General features: G+C 39.3%; 2 protein-coding genes across 2 annotated transcripts in view; one reads left to right on the top strand and one right to left on the bottom strand.

The window, feature by feature from the left end:
- brf1a (BRF1 RNA polymerase III transcription initiation factor subunit a) overlaps window positions 1-20,786 on the bottom strand; it is a 98,688-nt gene that overhangs the window by 53,389 nt on the left and 24,513 nt on the right. Inside the window, exons 6-8 of the mRNA XM_022685091.2 lie at window positions 17,720-17,792; window positions 8,833-8,982; window positions 1,245-1,338 (exon numbers count right to left, since the gene is read on the bottom strand). Of these exons, the coding sequence (XP_022540812.2) occupies window positions 1,245-1,338; window positions 8,833-8,982; window positions 17,720-17,792 (317 nt within the window). The remainder of the gene's footprint in view (window positions 1-1,244; window positions 1,339-8,832; window positions 8,983-17,719; window positions 17,793-20,786) is intronic.
- On the top strand, window positions 11,557-16,557 carry btbd6a (BTB (POZ) domain containing 6a). Its single transcript, XM_007247502.4, has 4 exons — window positions 11,557-12,204; window positions 13,333-13,423; window positions 13,519-13,637; window positions 15,226-16,557. Exons 1-4 carry the CDS (start codon window positions 11,855-11,857, stop codon window positions 16,256-16,258), a joined length of 1,593 nt encoding a protein of 530 aa, XP_007247564.1. The 5' UTR covers window positions 11,557-11,854; the 3' UTR covers window positions 16,259-16,557.

Consider the following 20,786-nt stretch of genomic DNA (forward strand, 5'->3'; position numbering starts at 1 on the left):
TACAACCAAAACACCAGTAATAATTAATGCATAACGAGGGAGTTTGCATATTCTGTCCCACACAGCATTCTATTGTTGGAATAATTAATCACAGATGCAGTGTAAACGTATGTGGTAGATGTGAACAAGTGAAAATAGGGTCAAAAACTCTATGTTGCACTTTTATTTTTTAATGTGAATGTAAAATACACTGTAAAATCTAAAAATATGCTAAATTTGTTTATCTTGCTAAAAAAAAACACTTTGTACCACATTCACCCAAATGTTTTCTTCTCAATTACTCTAAACAGTAAAATATTAAATCAAACTTTTAATATGTTGGATTTTTAACAGTGTATGTAACACCAGCAGACCTGTATTTATAGTGATTTTTTGTCCACACATCCTTTTATAGGAGACATATAATTTATATAACATTCACAAACGAATTGGTCTATGGACCAAACAAAACATGTTCATGAAGTTTTTTTTTTTTTTACACAATAACTCACACATAAAGAAATCTCTCCAATTCTATTCTTACCAGTTTCAGTCTCTTTTTCCGAATTAGATTGGGGGCCGTTTAAAGGCTCTGACACTTATGTAAAAAAAAGCTGTTGCTTGAAATGGAATATTTAAACTGAGCATTTACCACTTTAGTGTTAGCTTGTGCTTAATGACAAAACAGCCACAAGTTAGCTCATGCTTAACTGCAATAGTACCACAAAACTTACATCTCCCTCATCTGCTGACTTGCCACAAACAGCAGGTACAGATCCCTCAGTCAGACAAAGTCTGCAGGCTAATCCTGCTGTATACTCTCAGAGATACTCAGCCAAAATTAACGAAATGGCAAATAATTCAACTAATCTAGTGAGTGGGGCTCTGGTAGGGGGGTGACAGGTGAGGAGTGGTGGCACAGTGGTTCTATGCACCATCCAAACGACTCAGAAGCATATGATTCATGACACCAATTTTTTTTTTTTGCTGATTCACAGATAAAGGAATAGGTAGATTTTTTTGGTGCTTGGAGTGTTTATATGGGCAGTTGACCCAAGTGGTGGAGAGGGGGGAGAGAGAAAAAAAAAAAAAAAAAAAAACAGTACGAGAGTTTTGCTAAATATATATCCCCTTAAAGCCTGTGACAGTTGAGTGATAATGTTAATCAATACCTTTAAATCTCTAAATGTTTAATGCAACCTCAAGTATCTGATGTTCTGATATGGGGCAGAGAGACACCTTAGCAAAAAAACATACTGTCTTACCTCTTCCTCAGTGTGGCCTCACACACTTTCACCACTCCGATCACATCTTTGATAGTTCGATGAAACTCATGCATGCGAGCAGCGACCAGCAGGGCTGTAGACCACACACACACACACACCAACACACACACAAAATGGATTAGCACATACACACACAACCAGACCGCTATTTGTCAGAGAGTGATGAGACTCTCTGAGAGAGAGAAAAAGACAGAGAGTGAAACACTGATAAAACATTAATGGACGCTTCGATAAAGCCCACCTTCTCTACCTGTGTCCCGCTGCTGTGCATCCAGCAGAAAAAAAGCTCCAAATGCACCAGCCTGATGCTTCTCTGCTTCAGTCACTGTTTCATTTTAGAGTATTAAATAAAAATGAGGCAAAAAATGCACAGCAGGACATTCCTACCTGCTGACGAGTGAGCAATTACTGGACGATGGATGCACTTTTGAGTCTGTGTGTGTGTGTGTGTGTGTGTGTCTTAAGGTTAGATGCATGTTCTGCAAGAGGACTCACTTTGTCAGTTACTGGTCTGACAGGAAACTACACTAAAATGCATTAATTACATGTGTTAGAACAGGGGTGTCCAAACTATGGCCCGCGGGCAATTTGCGGCCCGTTTCCTTTTTTGGAGCGGCCCGTGAGGTATTTTAGAAATAGAATGAAAGTTGGCCCGCTGTTAAGCAGGTTTTTATAATATGAGATTTGAACGCTAGGTGTCAGAATCGGGCCAAAGAGTCTAAAAGCGGAGAGGGTGCGCATTTCTAGCGCAGAAAAAAGGGGCAAAAGAGTCTAAAAGCGGAGAGAGAGAGCGCATTTCTAGCACAGAAAAACGGGGCAAAGAGTCTAAAAGCGGAGAGGGTGCGCATTTCTAGCGCAGAAAAACATCCAAAGAGTCTAACAATTGCCGTAATTAAGGAGTTTAATATTAAGAGACATCATGAAATTAATCATCAATTTGAAAAATCTTAGTTTACACAACACTGTCAAAGATAAAGGTAGTAAGTCAAGTAAAATGGTGTGTAAATGAAAGTAATCAGGAAAAAAGTATTAATTAAAGTTATATATTTTATTATTTGTTTTAGCCCGAGACTTCAAATGTATTTCTCCTTCTGGCCCCCAACAAAAAAAGTTTGGACACCCCTGTGTTAGAAGAACACCTAACCAGACGATTTACTTTGTAAACAGTAACTATAAAATAACGGTCAAACAATAAATAGATTAAACGATAGATCGACAGATAGAAAACGTCCTGCAGAAGAGATGTACAGTCTGATGGCTTAAATATCTATTGGTCCTGTACTTAGGAAGTAATAGAGTATTTAATAGTGTACAAAAAAAGGAGGAAAAAACAAATGTAACAACAAAAAACAGCCACAAAGCTAAACACACTCCTATTCACATAATTAATAATAAAATAACAGCATGCTTTTATTAGAGCTGGCCATGAGCCAGTTTTTCTAAGTGCTACAATCTCTAAGGATATAAGTGATGAGACCAGAGAAGAGGAGGGAAAACAAAAGGCGAGAAAACGTTTTACACCTCTCAGCAGTAGTACACAACTCTAATTACTAACTGCCACTGAGCAACATGTCAATTACCAGCTCTGAGCATCACCTGAAAACACATGAGATCATAACATGCCCTTTAACTAACAGTCCCTTTAAAGAAACAGTCTCACAAAAATACATTTACAGGGTTCATACACATTTTAACTAGGGGTGTGACAAGACACTAATGTCACGAGACGAGAAGAGACACGATACTGGGTTCACGAGAACGAGACGAGACGAGATAAGATTTAAAAATAAAATTTAAAAGAAAACGTCAAAAATGGAAAATGGCTTAAAAACTAAGCTTTATTTGACAAAATCATATAACGCAAACTTAACAGACTGGTTTCTCTCACACATTGATTCTATAAGAAATAGAAATAAGAATAAAAAATTTAAAAAAAAACTTTTCTAGGTCTTATATAGTGCAAACAATAAGTGCAAACCACAACCAGTCATATTAAGCCTATGGTTTGTGTTTTTTTTCTCCTAAATCTCTTGTAATTTAACTCTGCATAACCATAACCAGTCATATTAAGACTATGCTTGAAGTGAAACACAGACAGAACATTTTTAAATACAGTACAGAGCTAAGGGATTAGTACAGCTGCCTGTGAAACAGTCACGTGTTTGATTTACTTACAGTATTTATATATGGTTTGTATCTTGTTGGTCACTCTGTTACCGTTTATTGTTTCCACTGGAGCCAAAATGCAGCCAGACATACAACTTAAAAGTAGCAGAAGCATCTTCTATACAAATGCCCCAATTTTCCACTTCTGCTGAGAGCTGCTCTCACTGCTCAGCCACCACACTCGCTGCTATCGCTACTGTGTTGCCACATCCCTCTTAAAAAGTCCACACCAAACTGTTTTTTTCCCCGCGCGACAGGTTTAAGCTTGACAAAAATATACGAGATCTCGTCACACCCCTAGTTTAACCAATACAATTCCATGATTTTTCATGACTTTTCCATGCCTTCAGGGGAAATTTTCATAATCATATTATTTTTGCAGTGCATTTTGCAGTTGCAGTGCAGACATGGACAATAAAAACTAAAATCAACTAAAACTATAATTAAAACTGATTATAGTAGGTCTAAATTAGTCAGATAAAATGTTGACACATTGTGTAGGACTAAATTAATGAATTAACTCTGAGATAAAGTATTTATTAGCTCAAAATAGCTTTTCTCTATAGAAAAACTGAAACACAAAGATTTGTAGACCAAATTTACATGGTTTTTCTAAAACTTTCTGGGTATTTTAATTTTTCCAAAACTTATCCAGGCCTGGAAAAATTGCTAATTTCAAATTCCATTACTTTTTCAGGTTTTTCATGACTGTATGAACCCTGCATTTAGCTACTGTACTTTACCAATTATCCTAGATGTAGCTTAACATCTAAGATACTGTATGATCAACATCTGACGTTTGCTTCACACGTGTGACTCTTAGTAGAGAAATTGATTTTAGCCAGTTTAGCCATGTTATCCTGCTCTGTTCTGTTCGGTTCTGTTCTGTTGTCTGCTGTCTGTCTGAGGCAGAGATGAGTCTGTGAGCAGACAGCAACATCTATCATGCAGACAATCAACGCATTGCATTCAATTATACAAGTTACCAAAAGGTAAAGCCAGACACAATAATTACAGTATGAGCTTAATGAACAGTATAGGGAAGCTTTGATCATTTTGGCTGAACCTGAAATTGTCTATTGCGTTCACTTGTGTGTATCTTAGTAGAGACGTTGATTTTAGCCACTGATGCTGTTCTGTTCTGTCATCTGCTCTCTGTCTGAGACAAGGATAAGTCTCTGAGCAGACAGCAACATCTATCAGGAAGGAAAAGTGCTCAATGCATTAAATGACCAATGCACCAGTAAAAGCAACAGCAACTGCAACAGGTACAGATCAGCACGCATATGAACTGTTAGATTAACGAAGTGGAATACAGTCCGTCTGCTGCTGTAGTCTTCCACACTCTTTAAGAGTCACACGGACATCTGTAGCTTGTATTCCAGCGCAAAACAAGTAGAACGGGCACATGTCACCCCGCTGCTCATTGAGCTCTATTGGCTACCAGTTGATGCTCACATCAAATTCAAAGCTCTTACAATCACCTACAAGGTGATGACAGAACAGCTCCTTCATACCTGCACTGATCACTCCTGAAGGCTTACGCTACCTCCCGGCCGCTGCGCTCCTCCGATGAACGTCTCCTCTCTTTACCAAACAAACATTCACACAAAGCAATCCAGACTGTTCTCATACAGAGTTCCCCAATGGTGGAACAAACTATCTTCCACTACCAGATCAGGAGAATCTCTCGCTATCTTTCATAAACTCCTGAAGACTGAGCTCTTCAAAGAGCACCTACTCTCCTAACACCTCTAACTAACTACCTTCTACTACCAGATCAGGAGAATCTCTCACTATCTTTAATAAACTTCTGAAGACAGAGCTCTTCAAAGAGCACTTACTCTCCTAACACCTCTAACCTCATCCTCGTCCTGCGATGTGACTACTGCGCATGCGCACATCATGATGACGATGCGTAACCGATATATCGTACAACTCTATTTCAGGGGATATTGATCATGAAGAGGGTAAGCATCTTCTCTATCTGTAAAAGGTTTTTGTGTGACAGTGACGTTATGTATGCAGAATGTGAAGCACACTAAAACAGTTAGTTTTACACTTATAAATGTACTTACAGAAAAAGAAACAGGATTTTGATAGACATTCTAAAAAGTGAAGCACACTTCTTTCTGTCATGAACTTTATCACATTTACTCCACATGACCCCTGTTCCAGAAGACAGTCGGAGAGTTTAGAAAGTGCGTAGTTATCCAGCCGTAACCACGGAGCTCAGGGAGTTACACAACCGAGCTTACAAAACGGCCCCATGATCCGACTCGGGGATCTGTGCAAAGTCACTGCGAATGCGGACCCTGACACGTGAGTGACAGCACCAGTGTCTTCATCATCTCTCTCTCGCTCTTTGTTTCCCGCCATCCCTCGCTCGCTCTTTGGTCTCTCGCTGCGAAACAAACTCCTCTAAACTCCCTCTTCCCATCTCTGCGCACGAGCTGCTGAAAGATTAATAGCTGATGAATTATTCAGGCTCAGCAGAAGACGAGGACATGGAGTGATGAGAGCAGAGCGGGAGATCAAACCGTGAGGAAAAAAGGCGGGGTTAGTTATTCTAATTACAGCTCCAGAGCCTGGGCTTAAGGAGAGATGATGCGAGAGATTCGAAATGTATCAATATTGGCTCAGGTATGGGAGTTCTGAGTTCTGGGAGAGTGAACTGTATGCAGAGACTACAAGCACACTGTTATTAATTGCAATAAGTTGTTATGAATACATATGTAGGGCTATGTTAGAGGTTATAAAAGGCTTATATAGTGCATCTCAAAATATTTTAATATCATTGAAACTTTACTTTATTTCAGTACCGTATTTTTTGCACTATACGGCGCATTTAAAATGTTTTAATTTTCCCCAAAATCGTCAGTGCGCCTTTTAATCCGGTGAGCCTTATGTATGAATATTACCAGTGAATTTTACATCAGGTTGTAAGAATCAGTAAAACCACTCTTCTGAAGTACAGCTTTATACAGGAGTTTCAGTTTAGTTCTCCAGCAGTATTAGCATTAGCTGCTAACCACCTTACATGCTAGCTCTTTGGTCGTCAGCATTAGCCACTAGTGGTTAGCCACTAAAACTAATGTTCCAAATCAAAAAGGAAATTTAAGCTTACTGTAAATAAATGGATGCACTTACCCTACTGGATACTACTCACCCAAATAAACAGTTTTCAGGAGAGAAATCTGTGTAGATTAACATCCAGCGCTCATTTGACTTGTCTGACTCTTCTGAAATGTTTATTTTTTTAAGAATTACAGTTTTGTTTACTTAACTTAGCATTACAGGTCTCGCCACCCTTCGGTGAGACCTGCTGAATTAGAAGGAAAACATGGCGACACCCCTGTTCCTTACTAGTGTCGCATTAAATCCGCCTTGTAATCCAGTGCACCTTGTGTTTGAAAATAGACCAGAAATAAGAAGTTTATAGACAGTGCGCCTTATAATCTGGTGCACCTTATAGTGCAAAAAATACAGTATTCCAGTTGAAAATGAGAAACTCACATTATATATATATATATATATTACAAAATCTTTTTAAATATGAGTCATATCTGACATCTGTCTGTAAAAGTTAATGATCCTAAACCTTCGGTTTTCGGTTTAGCTATTCTAAAACTATACGGTCATACCTACTCCTTTGAGTTGTGTCCCCTCTTTAAAATTAAATTTGAATCGTTTTATTTTCCTTTCGCTGTGGCTATTTTATTCTAAAACTAAGCAGAGCACTATACTAAGGTGTAGTTGTGAGGTGTTATGTGAGTAAGGCTGAACTCTGGGCAGTGTGCTAATGGCAAGGCAATATGAATTATAGGAGTTTGATTAAGGCCTGACAGTACATACATACATACATACACACACACTTAACAAAACCTTCCAAAATAATAGCAAATTGAGAAATCGAACAAAAAATCTAATTATGTTATAAATGTTTTTATTAATTTACTTTTTTTTGTTCCTGCATTTTACTTCTTCCTGTCCAGTATTGTGATATGTTTCTGCTATATTGCCCTCCCTTACATTAAACATTAAACAGTCGCTGAATAATTCATAAAAATTACTGAATAACCTGGAACCCTGGAACCAATTCAAACACGTTTTTTAAAGAAAATGTCCTCATTAAAAGTGTGCTGGACTCTTCAGAAAAAGAAGGCAAATCCACTGTGTCATAAAACATGCATGGCATAAAAAAAGAGAGAGACCCCATTCTACAAAGACTCTTTACATTCGCATTTCAGATCCATCGCACTCGCTGGGTATTTATCAGTACACAGCCATAGCAACTGGAAGCAATTTTTGTCCATTACGTTGTTTATTCAGGACATTAGGGGCTGAGGGTGGAAAGCTCCTGCTAAAAAAAGGTCTAAAGTGGACCCTGATGGGACTACAGAGAGAGACTTTGTGATCTAGATGGCTCAGCTATGGGCTTTCACACCAGCTTCATGCCTTAATGCTGCTGTTCCGTGTAAATGATACCAGTCGGGAGTGGAGGGTTCAATACAGTTAGTAGATTTTAGAGGAGGAGAAAGAAATCTGTGTTATGTGAGACTGAGGCTGGATGGATATCAGTCTGGTTAAAAAGGAAATCATGTTTTAGCTTAGGCTGCCCTGATATGGAGCATAATTTCATTTGCGTAAAGCTAAAGAGAGAGGTTGACCGTGAATTGAGTTTCAGGGTTCACACTCTTTTTAACCAATACATTTCCATGATTTTTTTTAATTACTTTTCCATGCCTTCAACCATATGACCATGCAATTTTTAAAACATCAGTGCAGACATGGCCAATAAAAACAAAAATCAACTAAAACTATAATCAAAATTGATTATAGTAGGCCTAACATTAATCTGACACACAATCTTTAATAATAAAATGTGTGTCAGATCCTGAGAGCTCCATTGTGTAGGGTTAAATTACTGAATTAACTCTGAGCTGACGTAATTTTTAGTTTAAAATAGACTTGTAGACCAAATTTCCATGACTTTTCCTAATCGTTCTGGGTATTTTTATTTTTTTCAAAACTTATCCAGGCCTGGAAATTGCTATTTTCAAATTCCATGACTTTTCCAGGTTTTTCATGACCATACGAACCCCTGGAGTTTCCTGTATGTCTTTTATTCAGTTTAATTTTATTGAATGAGTTGCATTTATACTATATGAAATATTAAATACTCTTTTTAAATCAGTATTCTTCTCTAGTCTTTAATTGACTTGTTAATGTAAGTTCTCTGCAGGTGACAAAGGCTCGGATCACTGTGTGTAAACCTCCATCTGTGCGAGTGTGTGTATGTGTACGTTTGTGTCTATGTGCTCGTGACCGGCCTACCCTTTTGCTACCTTCCATCATTAAAAAGGTCGTTGCCAATAAGCAGGGGGGTTGCCATGGTTACCTGCACCGCAGAGGCCCGAGGGTCTTCGTCCCGTGTGCATCCAGTCCCTCTTCATCCTCTGCACGAGCCTCAGCGCAGTCATGGACACCTCGTGACTCTTCTCTCCGAACTCCAACATTTGCGCAAAGCGCGGGACGTACAGACAGGGATCTGCAAACACACACACCGTAACAATCAATGTTTATAAATTTAGCTAGACAAATTGTCCCACCCATTAAGCTTCTAGTGAACTGTTTTCCCCCCCATCATTAATGATGCCTAAACACAAGGGAGGGTAAAGACTAGCACATGCCTCATGCCATACATGTGAAGTCACCCACCGCCTCATTTTCGAACTGCTGCTGATGCAGCATTACCGAGTAACATCACAGCGCTCTTGGAGGAAAGCGCAGCGACTCGGTTCTGATACATCAGCTCACAGATGCCTTGTGCTGTTCGACATCACCCTTTGAGTGATGAGGGGAAAGAGTGCCATCTACCCACCCATAGAGAGCAAGGCCAATTGTGCTCTCTCAGGGCTCTGGCAGCTGATGGCAAGCTGGATGACCAGGATTCGAACCAGGCAGCTCTTTAGACCGCTGGACCACTCAGTGCCACCACACCAATCACAGTAAGATATCAATTATGGTTATTGTTATTAACTGTTACTGTTACAAAATACATTTATCCCAAATTCTAAATTTAAATATTGTCATTTAAAGCATTTATTTGCAAAAAATGAGAAATGGCTGAAATAACTAAAAAGAGCTCAAATAATGCAAAGAAAACAAGTTTATATTCATAAAGTTTTAAGAGTTCAGAAATCAACATTTGGTGTAAGAACCCTGTTTTTTAATCACAGTTTGGCATGTTTCCTCCACCAGTCTTACACACTGCTTTTGAATAACTTTATACAATTTCAATTCAATTTCAAGCATCATCCATCTTCCTCTTGATTATATTCCAGAGGTTTTCAATTTGGTCAAATCAAAGAAACATATAATTTTTAAGTGGTCTCATGTTTTTTTCCAGAGCTGTAAATTATAAATAATAACAATCATAATGAATGAAAAGCAATCTTTTACATCTCCATATATATTGACACAGTACAGATTAACTGCTACTACTGCCAAGGAAAGATTTTTTATTCAGTTTTTTGAGCATTACTGTGAGGAGCTGATTGTATTCAGTGACAAGACCAGTATCAGTGTACAAACTGTACTGGCAACACAGAACAAATGGTACTGTGTCTCCCATGTTACTCCGTGGTCCTGGAGGAACGTAATTTCGCTCCACTCTGTACTTGTGCACAGATGAAATGACAATAAATGCCTCTTCACCTGACTTGAACAGAGAGGTCAGGATGTTCGATGCTCACAGTCTTACTCTAGTCCCCAGTTCATTCCCAACTCATTCCAAAAGTGCTGAATGAAGCTCCATTATTCCAGAGAACACAGTTTTAATGCTCCACACCTCTAGTCCATGCCTGGCATTAGGCATGGTGTCAATTAGTCTTGTTAAAATAAGACTTTATTGGATGATATATTGACCCAGAAATTATTAAGATAAACAATATTGTAATTTAAAAACCTTTAAAATGATAATATATGATAATACGATTTTGGCTTTTTGTTGATTAGCCAATAAAAACCCAAAAATAAATGTCTCAGAAAATTTATATTATGTAAGACCAATTGGTATTTACAGCAGTGTGGGCAGTGTTTCCTGCTGAAAAATGAAATCTGCATCTCCCTAAAAGTTGTCAGCAGAGGGAAGCATGAAGTGCTGTAAGATTTTGTGGAAAAACAAAACTGCACTGACTTTAGATTTGATAATAAAACACAGTGGATCAACACCAGCAGATGACATGTCTCTCCAAACCATTACTTACAATACTTATTTATTTACTTGTTTGTTTGTTGATTTACTTATTTATCTTTAGTATAATGTTGCACAGCAATTTCTACATCCAATACAATGAGTGGGTGATAAATAAAAACATGGATATGTGTAAGAAAACGTAACGCTTTTTTTATTATTATTTGTTGTCAGTTAGATCACTTCTATTAGATTAATCATAACGAAGCAGTGTTTTTTATCTCTGGTCCTGGAGACCTACTCCTCCTCCTACCTTTCTTGCTCTAAAACACCCGACTCACAGCATCAGCTTATCAAAAGTCAAAATCTAAATTCAAGTTTGCTATATCCACAGGGACTCCCATGCATCCAAAAATTACATATTTCTTCTCCTGAATAGCAAGATAATTAACTGGATAATCCCCTATTCTTGTGTGGCCTTTCAAGCTTCTTTTTTACTCCAGGAACGCTAAGATGTTCCATAGTGAGCACATGGCAGATAAATAAACACAATAGATGATATCACGATTATCAAACACTATTGAGGTCATGTCCATTTATCGTCCGATAAGTCGATAATGCAATTTATCTTGAAAGTCCTAGAGACAATAGCATCGTATGTATCTGCATCTTCATCACACACACACAGAGTATGTAACGCTATATCATTTTCCATATAGCAGTTTTTACATTATGCAATCACTTGTGCAGCACAGTTCTGACACTAAACCTGCTGCAAAAGCTCAACTGAATGAATCCTCCAGCAGCAGGGCTTCTCACCACTGCGTTAATCAACAATACTCACTGCACACACGCGCTGATTGGTCGCTGGGCGCTGGAGGCGTGGCCGAGCTGGAGCCACAGTACACAAAACCAAGAAGTTGGAGCGCAGCGAATTCACAAGCCGTCAGCGCCGCGTGCATAGAAATCGCGGCGAGGGAGCGTCTACAAACCGCAGCGCGAGCTCAAAAACGAAGAGCGTGTTGAGATGCGGAGGAACGGCGGAAAACAGGAGCGAAGATCCGCTCCGGTTTAGCGTGAAGCTGTTTGGTTTGGGGAAAGAATGCGATGACTTAAGTGGACGGAAGTTTTTCTGTTTGGGGGAATCAGCAGTAGATAAAGTGGAATTACGATACATTACAGTAGATAGTTAATTTCAATTCATTCAATTTCAGTGGAAGTTCTGATGCCCTCTGCAGCACTATGCAGGTCTCTCCATCATGGCCGGATCATGAAGTGTCTCGCTTTTCTGCTCTTACTGCCGGATTCGTTAAAGAAGCCCCGCCACCCCGCCTGCAGCCGCACCGCTAAGAGCGGCAGGATGGAGCTGCAGACGGCCGGCGGCGCCGCGCAACCCCGCGGAGCCGAGAAGAAGCGCGGCGAGGCGGCTACCGAGAACCAGGAGACCGCCGGTCCCCAGCAACAGCACGACCACAACAACAGCATAAACAACACAAACAACAACAACATTAACAACAACAGCGCGAACAACAACTGTGATAACAGCAGCCCCGGACAGCCCACACTGCGCGAGAGGTGATTATTACACATATTTAACATCATTACCTCACATTAAACAGCTTTTTAATCCGGGTTTCCCAACTAACCTAGTTATAATCTACAGTTCAGGATGATTCTTCGCATTTACAGCTAACACATTCAAATAGGAAATATTTATAAGTTACTTATGTTGTGATTATAAGTGGTTTACTTTATATCATTACAAATTAAACATAAAATTATTAACGTTACTAGTTTTTAATTGGTAAAATGTACGTAGCTAGGTTAACTAATGAACGTATTCTATATTTGCTTTAATCTTAGCTAACCAAGGTTAGATAACCCAACAATAAGCTTTTCAGTCAGAGGTTTATAAGGAAACTAATCCGATAACTAAATAAATTTTAGTATACAGCTCTGGAAAAAATATAAGAGAGCACTTAAAAATAATGAGTTTCTTTGATTTTACCAAATTGAAAACCTCTGGAATATAATCAAGAGGAAGATGAATGATAAAAAGCCATCAAACCAAGCTGAACTGCTTGAATTTTTGCACCAGGAGTAAAGGCATAAAGTTATCCAAAAGCAGTGTGTAAGACTGGTGAAGGAGAACACGCCAAGATGCATGAAAACTGTGATTCAAAACAAGGGTTATTCCGCCAAATATTAATTTCTGAACCCTTAAAACTTTATGATTATAAACTTGTTTTCGCTGCATTATTTGAGGTCTGAAAGCTCTGCATCTTTTTTTGTTATTTCAGCCATTTCTCATTTTCTGCAAATAAATGCTCTAAATGACAATGGCACAGGCATATTTCAAGATGACAATACCAGGATTCATTACGTAATTCTTTACATTTAAATCACAGTCAAACAGAATTGAAATGCATTTATTTTTGTTAAGAGCAAATTTAGTCTGTAATCTTGTTCACTACATGCTCTACAGTGGGTAACAATATAATACAAATAGCCAATTTCATGGTTTAACTTTATAACAGGTTCATATTCAAGATAACATAGCCATGTTTTTGTCTCCCATAACTAAAATATCCAATAAACAATGAGATAAGCAAGATAATTAACTCCATGATGCCCCCTATTCCTGTGTGTGACCTCACCAAATAAGCCAATATAGCTAATTTCACGCTTCTTTTTTTCCTCCAGGAATGCTCAGATGTTCAATAATGAGCACATGGCGGATGTTCATTTTATTGTTGGTCCTCCAGGATCTTCAGAGAGGGTCCCAGCTCATAAGGTCAGTTCCCTTTCCCCCTCTGACCCAGTCCCTCAGGAGTGCGGTAGCTGACTTTATCCACTCATTAATTTTCCTGCTCTCTCTCTCTCTTTCAGTACGTGCTGGCTGTGGGGAGCTCTGTTTTCTGTGCCATGTTTTATGGGGACCTCGCTGAAGGAGACACCGAAATCCACATCCCAGATGTGGAGCCCACTGCTTTCTTAATCCTTCTCAAGTAAGACTCCCTAATGACTAGTGGGCAAAAATAACAGGGCTGCTGCCGATGTGTCTGAGGAGCTGCCCTCTTATTTCACTGCTCAGATGGAGAGTTTATTGGATGTGAATGATCTGTGACTCTGCCTAAAATAGACAGCAATCAGCCGAAACAAAAGTTTCACTGTCTGGATTCTGCCGTTAAATGCTCAGTTAGATCCGGTTTGTGTTATTTTCATACGAACGAGCCCATTCAGCATTGTCTGTGTCTGTTAAATCTGAAACAGCAGTTTTACTCTTAAATCCTAATACATAACTCTGGAAAAAAATAAGAGAGCACTTAAAAATTATGAGTTTCTTTGATTTTACCAAATTGAAAACCTCTGGAATATAATCAACATGAAGATGAATGATCAAAAGCCATCAAACCAAACTAATCTGCTTGGATTTTTGCACCAGAAGTGGCATAAAATCCTGCAAAAGCAGTGTGTAAGACTGGTGGAGGATTAAAAACTAGGGTTATCCCACCAAATATTGATTTCTGAAATCTTGTGAATGAATATGATCTTGTTTTCTTTGCATTATTTGAGGTCTGAAAGCTCTGCATCTTTTTTCGTTATCACAGCCATTTCTCATTTTCTGCAAATACATTCTCTAAATGACAATATTTTTATTTTACAGGGAAAAAACAAAGTTCATTTTACTCAAACAAATACCAATGAATAGCAAAATCAGAGAAACTGATTCAGAAACTGAAGTGGTCTCTTATTTTTTTGCAGAGCTGTATTTGGGGTACATAGATACATATACACATGTCTTAACTAGATTAACCCCCAAAAATTGGTGTAAAAACACTTATGTAGTACGTAAAATCAGAATTCTAAGGGTCTGGGTTGCTGCTTTTAGTTATGCAATGTACACAAGCAAATCTCCATAAGCAAGTCTCTTAGGGAGTCAGTCTGTTGTACATGTCTGATGCTTTAGATATGCCTTTTGCATTCTTGTTTCTTATATCCAACGCAAACACTTTTATTAGGAATGCAGTGAATTGTATTGCGATTTGTGTGTTCTTGCAAATAACATTAGGTTGATCAGTTTCTTGTTTTGCTATTGTTTCAAATATTGTACTTAAATGAATGCTATAGACACTTACAATCTCAAAATGGAAATGTAAGGTATATTACAGCCACCACATTTTAAAGTCAATCCAAAAACCATATTGAATATTACATGTAGTAAAGTGTAGAAAAATACAGTCTAACAATTTTTTTATCTTGATAAATGTCATCACAATATACCTTGCTAAGTATATCATTGATATCAGGGCTTGAAGAACCCAAAGCTGACTTCTGGTTTGGGGAATGTAGAGGGAGATTTTCTTTGAAGAACCTAAAGCTGAACTTTTTTCATTACAAAGAACAAGTAGGATATTTTGGAAAACTAGCACTACTCATGCTTTCTTGTCTGTTCCAACTTGTCAAACTTCTGACCAATGAGATCGCCCACCTTTTTTTTTAAGTGATTAAGGACGTTTCACTCAAGCGAGATAAAAAAAAAATATGCTGACCTATTTTTTTTTTATTTTTTTACCCACCCTCTCCTCCCTCCAGGTATCTCTACAGTGATGAGATTGAGTTGGAGGCTGACACGGTTCTTGCCACTCTGTACGCCGCCAAGAAGTACCTGGTGTCTCCTTTGGCCGAGGCATGCGTTCGCTTTCTGGAGACAGGCCTGGAGGCCCGAAACGCCTGCATACTGCTGTGGCAGAGCCAGCTGTTTGACGAGCCTGAGCTGACCCGGCGGTGCTGGGAGGTGATCGATGCGCAGGCTGAGGTGGCGCTGCGCTCTGAGGGGTTCTGTCAGATCGACGCGTCCACGCTGGAGAGCGTCCTGCGCCGGGACACGCTTAATATTAAGGAGGCTTCGGTGCTGCGGGCGGTGCTGAAGTGGACGGAGTCTGAATGCAGGAGGAGGGGCTTGAACCCCACTGCTCAGAACAAGCGTGCAGTTCTGGGCAAGGCACTGTACCTCTTGCGGTTTCCGGCGATGAGCCTGGAGGAGTTTGCCGACGGCCCGGCGCAGTCCGAGATACTGACTCTGGAGGAGACGAGGGACATCTTTCTTTGGTTCACAGCAGCCAAAAAACCAACACTGGACTTTCCACTGACGGCGAGGACTGGGCTCCGCCCACAGCGATGCCGCCGCTTTCAATCGGCCGCCTACCGAAGCAACCAGTGGCGCTACCGGGGCCGCTGCGACAGTGTACAGTTCTCAGCCGACAAGCGAGTGTTTCTTGCTGGGATTGGTCTCTATGGCTCCAGCGGCAGTAGGGCAGAGTACGGCGTCCGGATTGAGCTGAAAAGGCAAGGAGCTCTGCTGGCTCAGAGGATCACCACATTCATCTCCGACGGTTCAAGCTCAACCTTCTCCGTGTGGTTTGAGCACCCGGTGCAGGTGGAACCAGATGCCTTCTACACAGTCAGCGCTGTGCTGGACGGCAGTGAGCTCAGCTACTTTGGACAGGAGGGCATGACGGAGGTGCAGTGCGGAAAAGTCACGTTCCAATTTCAGTGTTCGTCTGACAGCACCAACGGTACAGGAGTGCAGGGCGGACAGATTCCAGAACTAGTGTTCTATGCATGACAGATCAGACACTGATGCGCTTCTGAAGGAATATCTGGATATACTTCTAACCAGTACTGCTAAACAACTGTAAGCGGAATCTTAAAAAGAAAAAAAAGGACAGAACAGGACTGCGGGATTCATTTATCCAGACTGTTAAACATCTCACACTTTAAAAAAAAAGCTCTGTAATCGTATTTATTAATTAATTATTACCATGTTATTTTAAAACTAAATTAATTTATTCTTATTTTTAATTATTGACGTGAACCATGACGTAGGGGTGTATTGCACTTGAAACAGGCAGCTCTTACTACTAACATGATTTGTCGTTTTTTTTTGTCATCTAATTTATCATTTGGAATTTTGAGTTGACAGCTGGAAGCTGACTCACACAGAATACTGAAAAGGGCAAAAAAAAAAAAATGACAGTTACAAATCCCTAATTGGCTTCAATAAAGCTAAATGAGATGGAAACGAATGGAGCTCAACTGGTGTGCTTTTCTCAATGTTTGTGCTCAAGTCTTAATACCTTTTTTTTCTTAATCCAATGAGCTGCAGCTGTTCTGCAGTGACAGAGCGCCCTCTAGACACAGATAAGAGCATTACACCACACACAGAATCCAATCAGCTAATGATTCAGCTGCCCAGAAGCTGCTTTAACAAGCCGGTTAACTGCCTTGTGCATCAGTGCTGGTAAATGCTGACTGTCAGAGCATTTACTGCACTGTACTTTGGACTTACAGTACTTTGACAAAGTTTCAGGCACCTAAGCACAATATTTAAAAGCATTTATCTCTAAAATAAGAGAGTATATTTGACTGTAACCACTTAATATTACATTAGAACAGATGAAGGTAAACCTAAGTACGGTAAAAACTGACTTTAGACTTGATAAAACACAGTGGATCAACACCAGCAGATGACATGTCTCTCCAAACCATCACTAATTGGTGGACATTTCACACTAGACCTCAAGCAGTTTGGACTGTGTGTCTCTCCACTCTTCCTCCAGACTCTGGTCTCTTGATTTTCAAAGGAAATGCAAAATTTACTGATGGTGAGTAGCGGTTTGGAGAGACATGTCATCTGCTGGTGTTGATCCACTGTGTTATATCAAGTCCAAAGTCAGCTCAGTGTTTTCCTGGAAAATCTTACAGGGATGTAGATTTCATTTTCTAGCAGGACTTGGCACACTGCCCACAGTACCAACGGGTCTTACATAATATTATACATTTTCTGAGATACTATTTTTTTTTTTATTGGCTGTAAGTGGCTCATTGGCTGGGTATATTATACTACTCTTTCTGTAGGTTTATAATCACAGTGGTTATAATCTATATAAATGATCAGCTCCAACACAACAAACAAATATCCTCAGGTGCCTCAATTCTCACAGGTGCCTAAAATCTTTACACAGTACTGTATATGAAACCATCACCCCCTTATATATATTATATATATATATATATAAAAGCTTACCTATGGCTGGAGCATTGATGCACAGCTCTTTTGCCAGTGCCAAGAAGGTTCTTCCCAGGACATACACATTCACCTAGAGAGGAAATGTAAGAGTGGATGAAACTGAGAGGGGGAAAAACATTGAGACAGTAAAAGAGCTGAGCTCAGTTTTCCTGAAGATAGCTGGACTTGGACTAGCTTAAAAAAACACAATAAGCTATTGTTCTCCCTCTGTTCTCCTCACTGTGTAGCCTTTGTGGTTCTTTATGGGAACTGTACCCTTCTGATTGGAATGCCAAAACCCACCCTAACTCTTAACTCAAACTCTCCTATCAACACATGGAAACTACACAAGCTAAAGAAACGCCCTATTTTGTACTCAGCATTTTTGTGAGGTCACTAAAAACCGAAACATTTACATATCCACCATATCAGCATAAAGCAGTTTTTCCTTTATCAAAAAGAAACCCCTGATCATTTTAATGATTTTCCTTTATAAATAATTGGTTGTTCTGATCGGCAATTTCATTTAAATATATATCATATAGCAGATAAACACAGAGATATTTTAGAAGTGAAATTAAATTTATAGGATTTACAGAAAGTGTGCAACAATTCTTAGAACATAATTAAGCACCCGAACATCTCTTTCAGACAGCTTCCTCTTGCGTCCACAGTTAATCCTGTTGGATGTTTGTCCTTCTTGGTGGTATGCTGACATTACCCTGGATACCGTGGCTCTTGATGCATCACAAAGACTTGCTGTCTTGGTCACAGATGCGCCAGTAAGACGTGCACCAACAATTTGTCCTCTTTTGAACTCTTTTGGTACGTCACCCATAATGTTGTGTGCATTGTAATATTTTCAGCAAAACTGTGCTCTTACCCTGCTAATTGAACCTTCACACTCTGCTCTTACTGGTGCAATAATGTGCAATTAATGAAGATTGAACACCAGGCCTTGAAAACCTCCCACACTAAAATGACAGGTGTTTCAGTTTCATTGTCCAACCCCTGTACGTAACTTTTAAATGTATCGTATTTAAAAATTGCTGATCTGAAAAAACAATGTTTATAAAGGAACATTATGAAAATTATCAGGGGTTCCCAAACGTTTTCATACCACTGTAGCAGTGAGCAGTCAACAACTTGACAATATCAAAACATATTCATGCCTTCTGATTCAGATACACACTTTCATCACAACACTGCCTGCAGAGGCATCAAGTCAGCTACCTCCAGTTTCAGACACAGCATTAGTGTTTTCCCTGCTCATACCACTACTGACCCCACTAATTAACTCATTAACTAATTAACTCATTAAGTGTTTAAAAAGTTAAAGTGGATGTGTTAAAGCAGAGAGTACACAAATATAATCACAGACACCACTGCCACACATAGAATCACGGTGAAGGAAATGTAGAATACAGGCCTTTTAAGTCTGACGTGGTTGGGAGGGAAAACACTGGAGGGAATACAGAGTCTCAGAGCAAATTTAGCAACAGCCTGAAGATAACACAGTGTCCTAAAGCCTGTGATAAGAATAATCACCAGGTCTTAGGAACAGAAGCAGTGCTAGATGTACAATATGTGCTTATTATTCTTCACTTAAGGGATGGCCATATGGACCAATAACTTGTAGCGGCTGATATCGATATCAACAGTAAATAGTTTTGCTTGCTTTTTGTCAGATAACTAACCCCCCTGTGTGGAGGCTGTGTTTTAGCAGGGTTAGCTTTCTCAGTTTAGCACATTGGTCTGTTAGTCTGCTTTAAAATGGTGCTGCTTTTTTACAGCCACCATGAGAACAATGTGCACCCACACAGACATGGGAATTTACAGTTAGTGAAAAATTAGAGACCCCTGTGGTGACGTCTTTTAGGGATTATAACAATATAATTAATATAATTTAATATCTGGGACTATTATTATATTATTATACAGGTTAATTGCTGTAAAATTATATATTTAATTCATTAAATTTATCCATTACTATTAAACTACTAAATTACTATCTTTTAGACTCTGTATCAATCATACATAAGATCCGCCTTTAATGCTAATAAGTGCCTAGGACCCAATGATTGCCACTTTCCATGTAATTTAAATATGAAGAATCAACAGTGGTTACACTTAGGGATACACAGAATATTTGGCAACCAACATTATTTGGATATCAACGTAAAAAAGAAAAGAATTTTCAGTGTTCGGCTGAATAATTGAAAAAACAAAAGAATAATACATCCCGAACAAAGGCCAAATTTTTTTTATGCATGATAAGCATCAAATAGCTGTATTTTAGCATGTTTAGCCTTCTCTGTTTAGCAAATTATTGGTCTGCTTTAAAATGGTGCTGCTATTTTACAGCCACAAAGAGAACAATAAAAAATTTAGTGTACATTTAGTGACTTTTTTTTTTTTTCTATTTTTTACATTTTCTCCCCAATTTACACAATTACCCAAATCTACTCATTAGGACTCCCCCTATCACTAGTGATGCCCCAACACACCAGGAGGGTGAAGACTAGCACATGCCTCCACCGACACATTGGAAGTCAGCCACTGCCACTTTTCAAACTGCTGCTGATGCATAATTGCCGAGTCGCATCACAGCGTGTTCGGAGGAAAGCGCAGCGACTTAGTTCTGATACATCAGCTCACAGATGCAGCCTTGTGCTGCAGACATCACCCTTTGGAGTGATGAGGGGAGAGAGTGCCATCTACCCACCCAGAGAGAGAACAAGACCAATTGTGCTCTCTCAGGGCTCCGGCAGCTGATGCCAAGGCACATGAACGGGATTCGAACCGGCAATCTCTTGATTATAGTGGGAGGGCTTAGCCTGCTGGACCACTCTGCGCCCCAATTTTGTAACTTCTACACATAAACGAATTAAACACAGACTCTGCATAGCATAACAGCCAATGCTAGGATTAATGGCGGCGCTCTGAACTGAAGCTAGCATTATGGGATGTAAACAGTGTTTTTTAATAAGATTGTGCACTTTTTAAGTTATCAAAGCCTCCTTTTAAAATGTTGAGGCTCTCCGGATTTTAGCAAGGTGTGGAGCTACTTTAAGCTGGATAACGG

Source organism: Astyanax mexicanus, chromosome 7 (assembly GCF_023375975.1).
Source record: "Astyanax mexicanus isolate ESR-SI-001 chromosome 7, AstMex3_surface, whole genome shotgun sequence".
NCBI lineage: Eukaryota > Metazoa > Chordata > Actinopteri > Characiformes > Acestrorhamphidae > Astyanax > Astyanax mexicanus.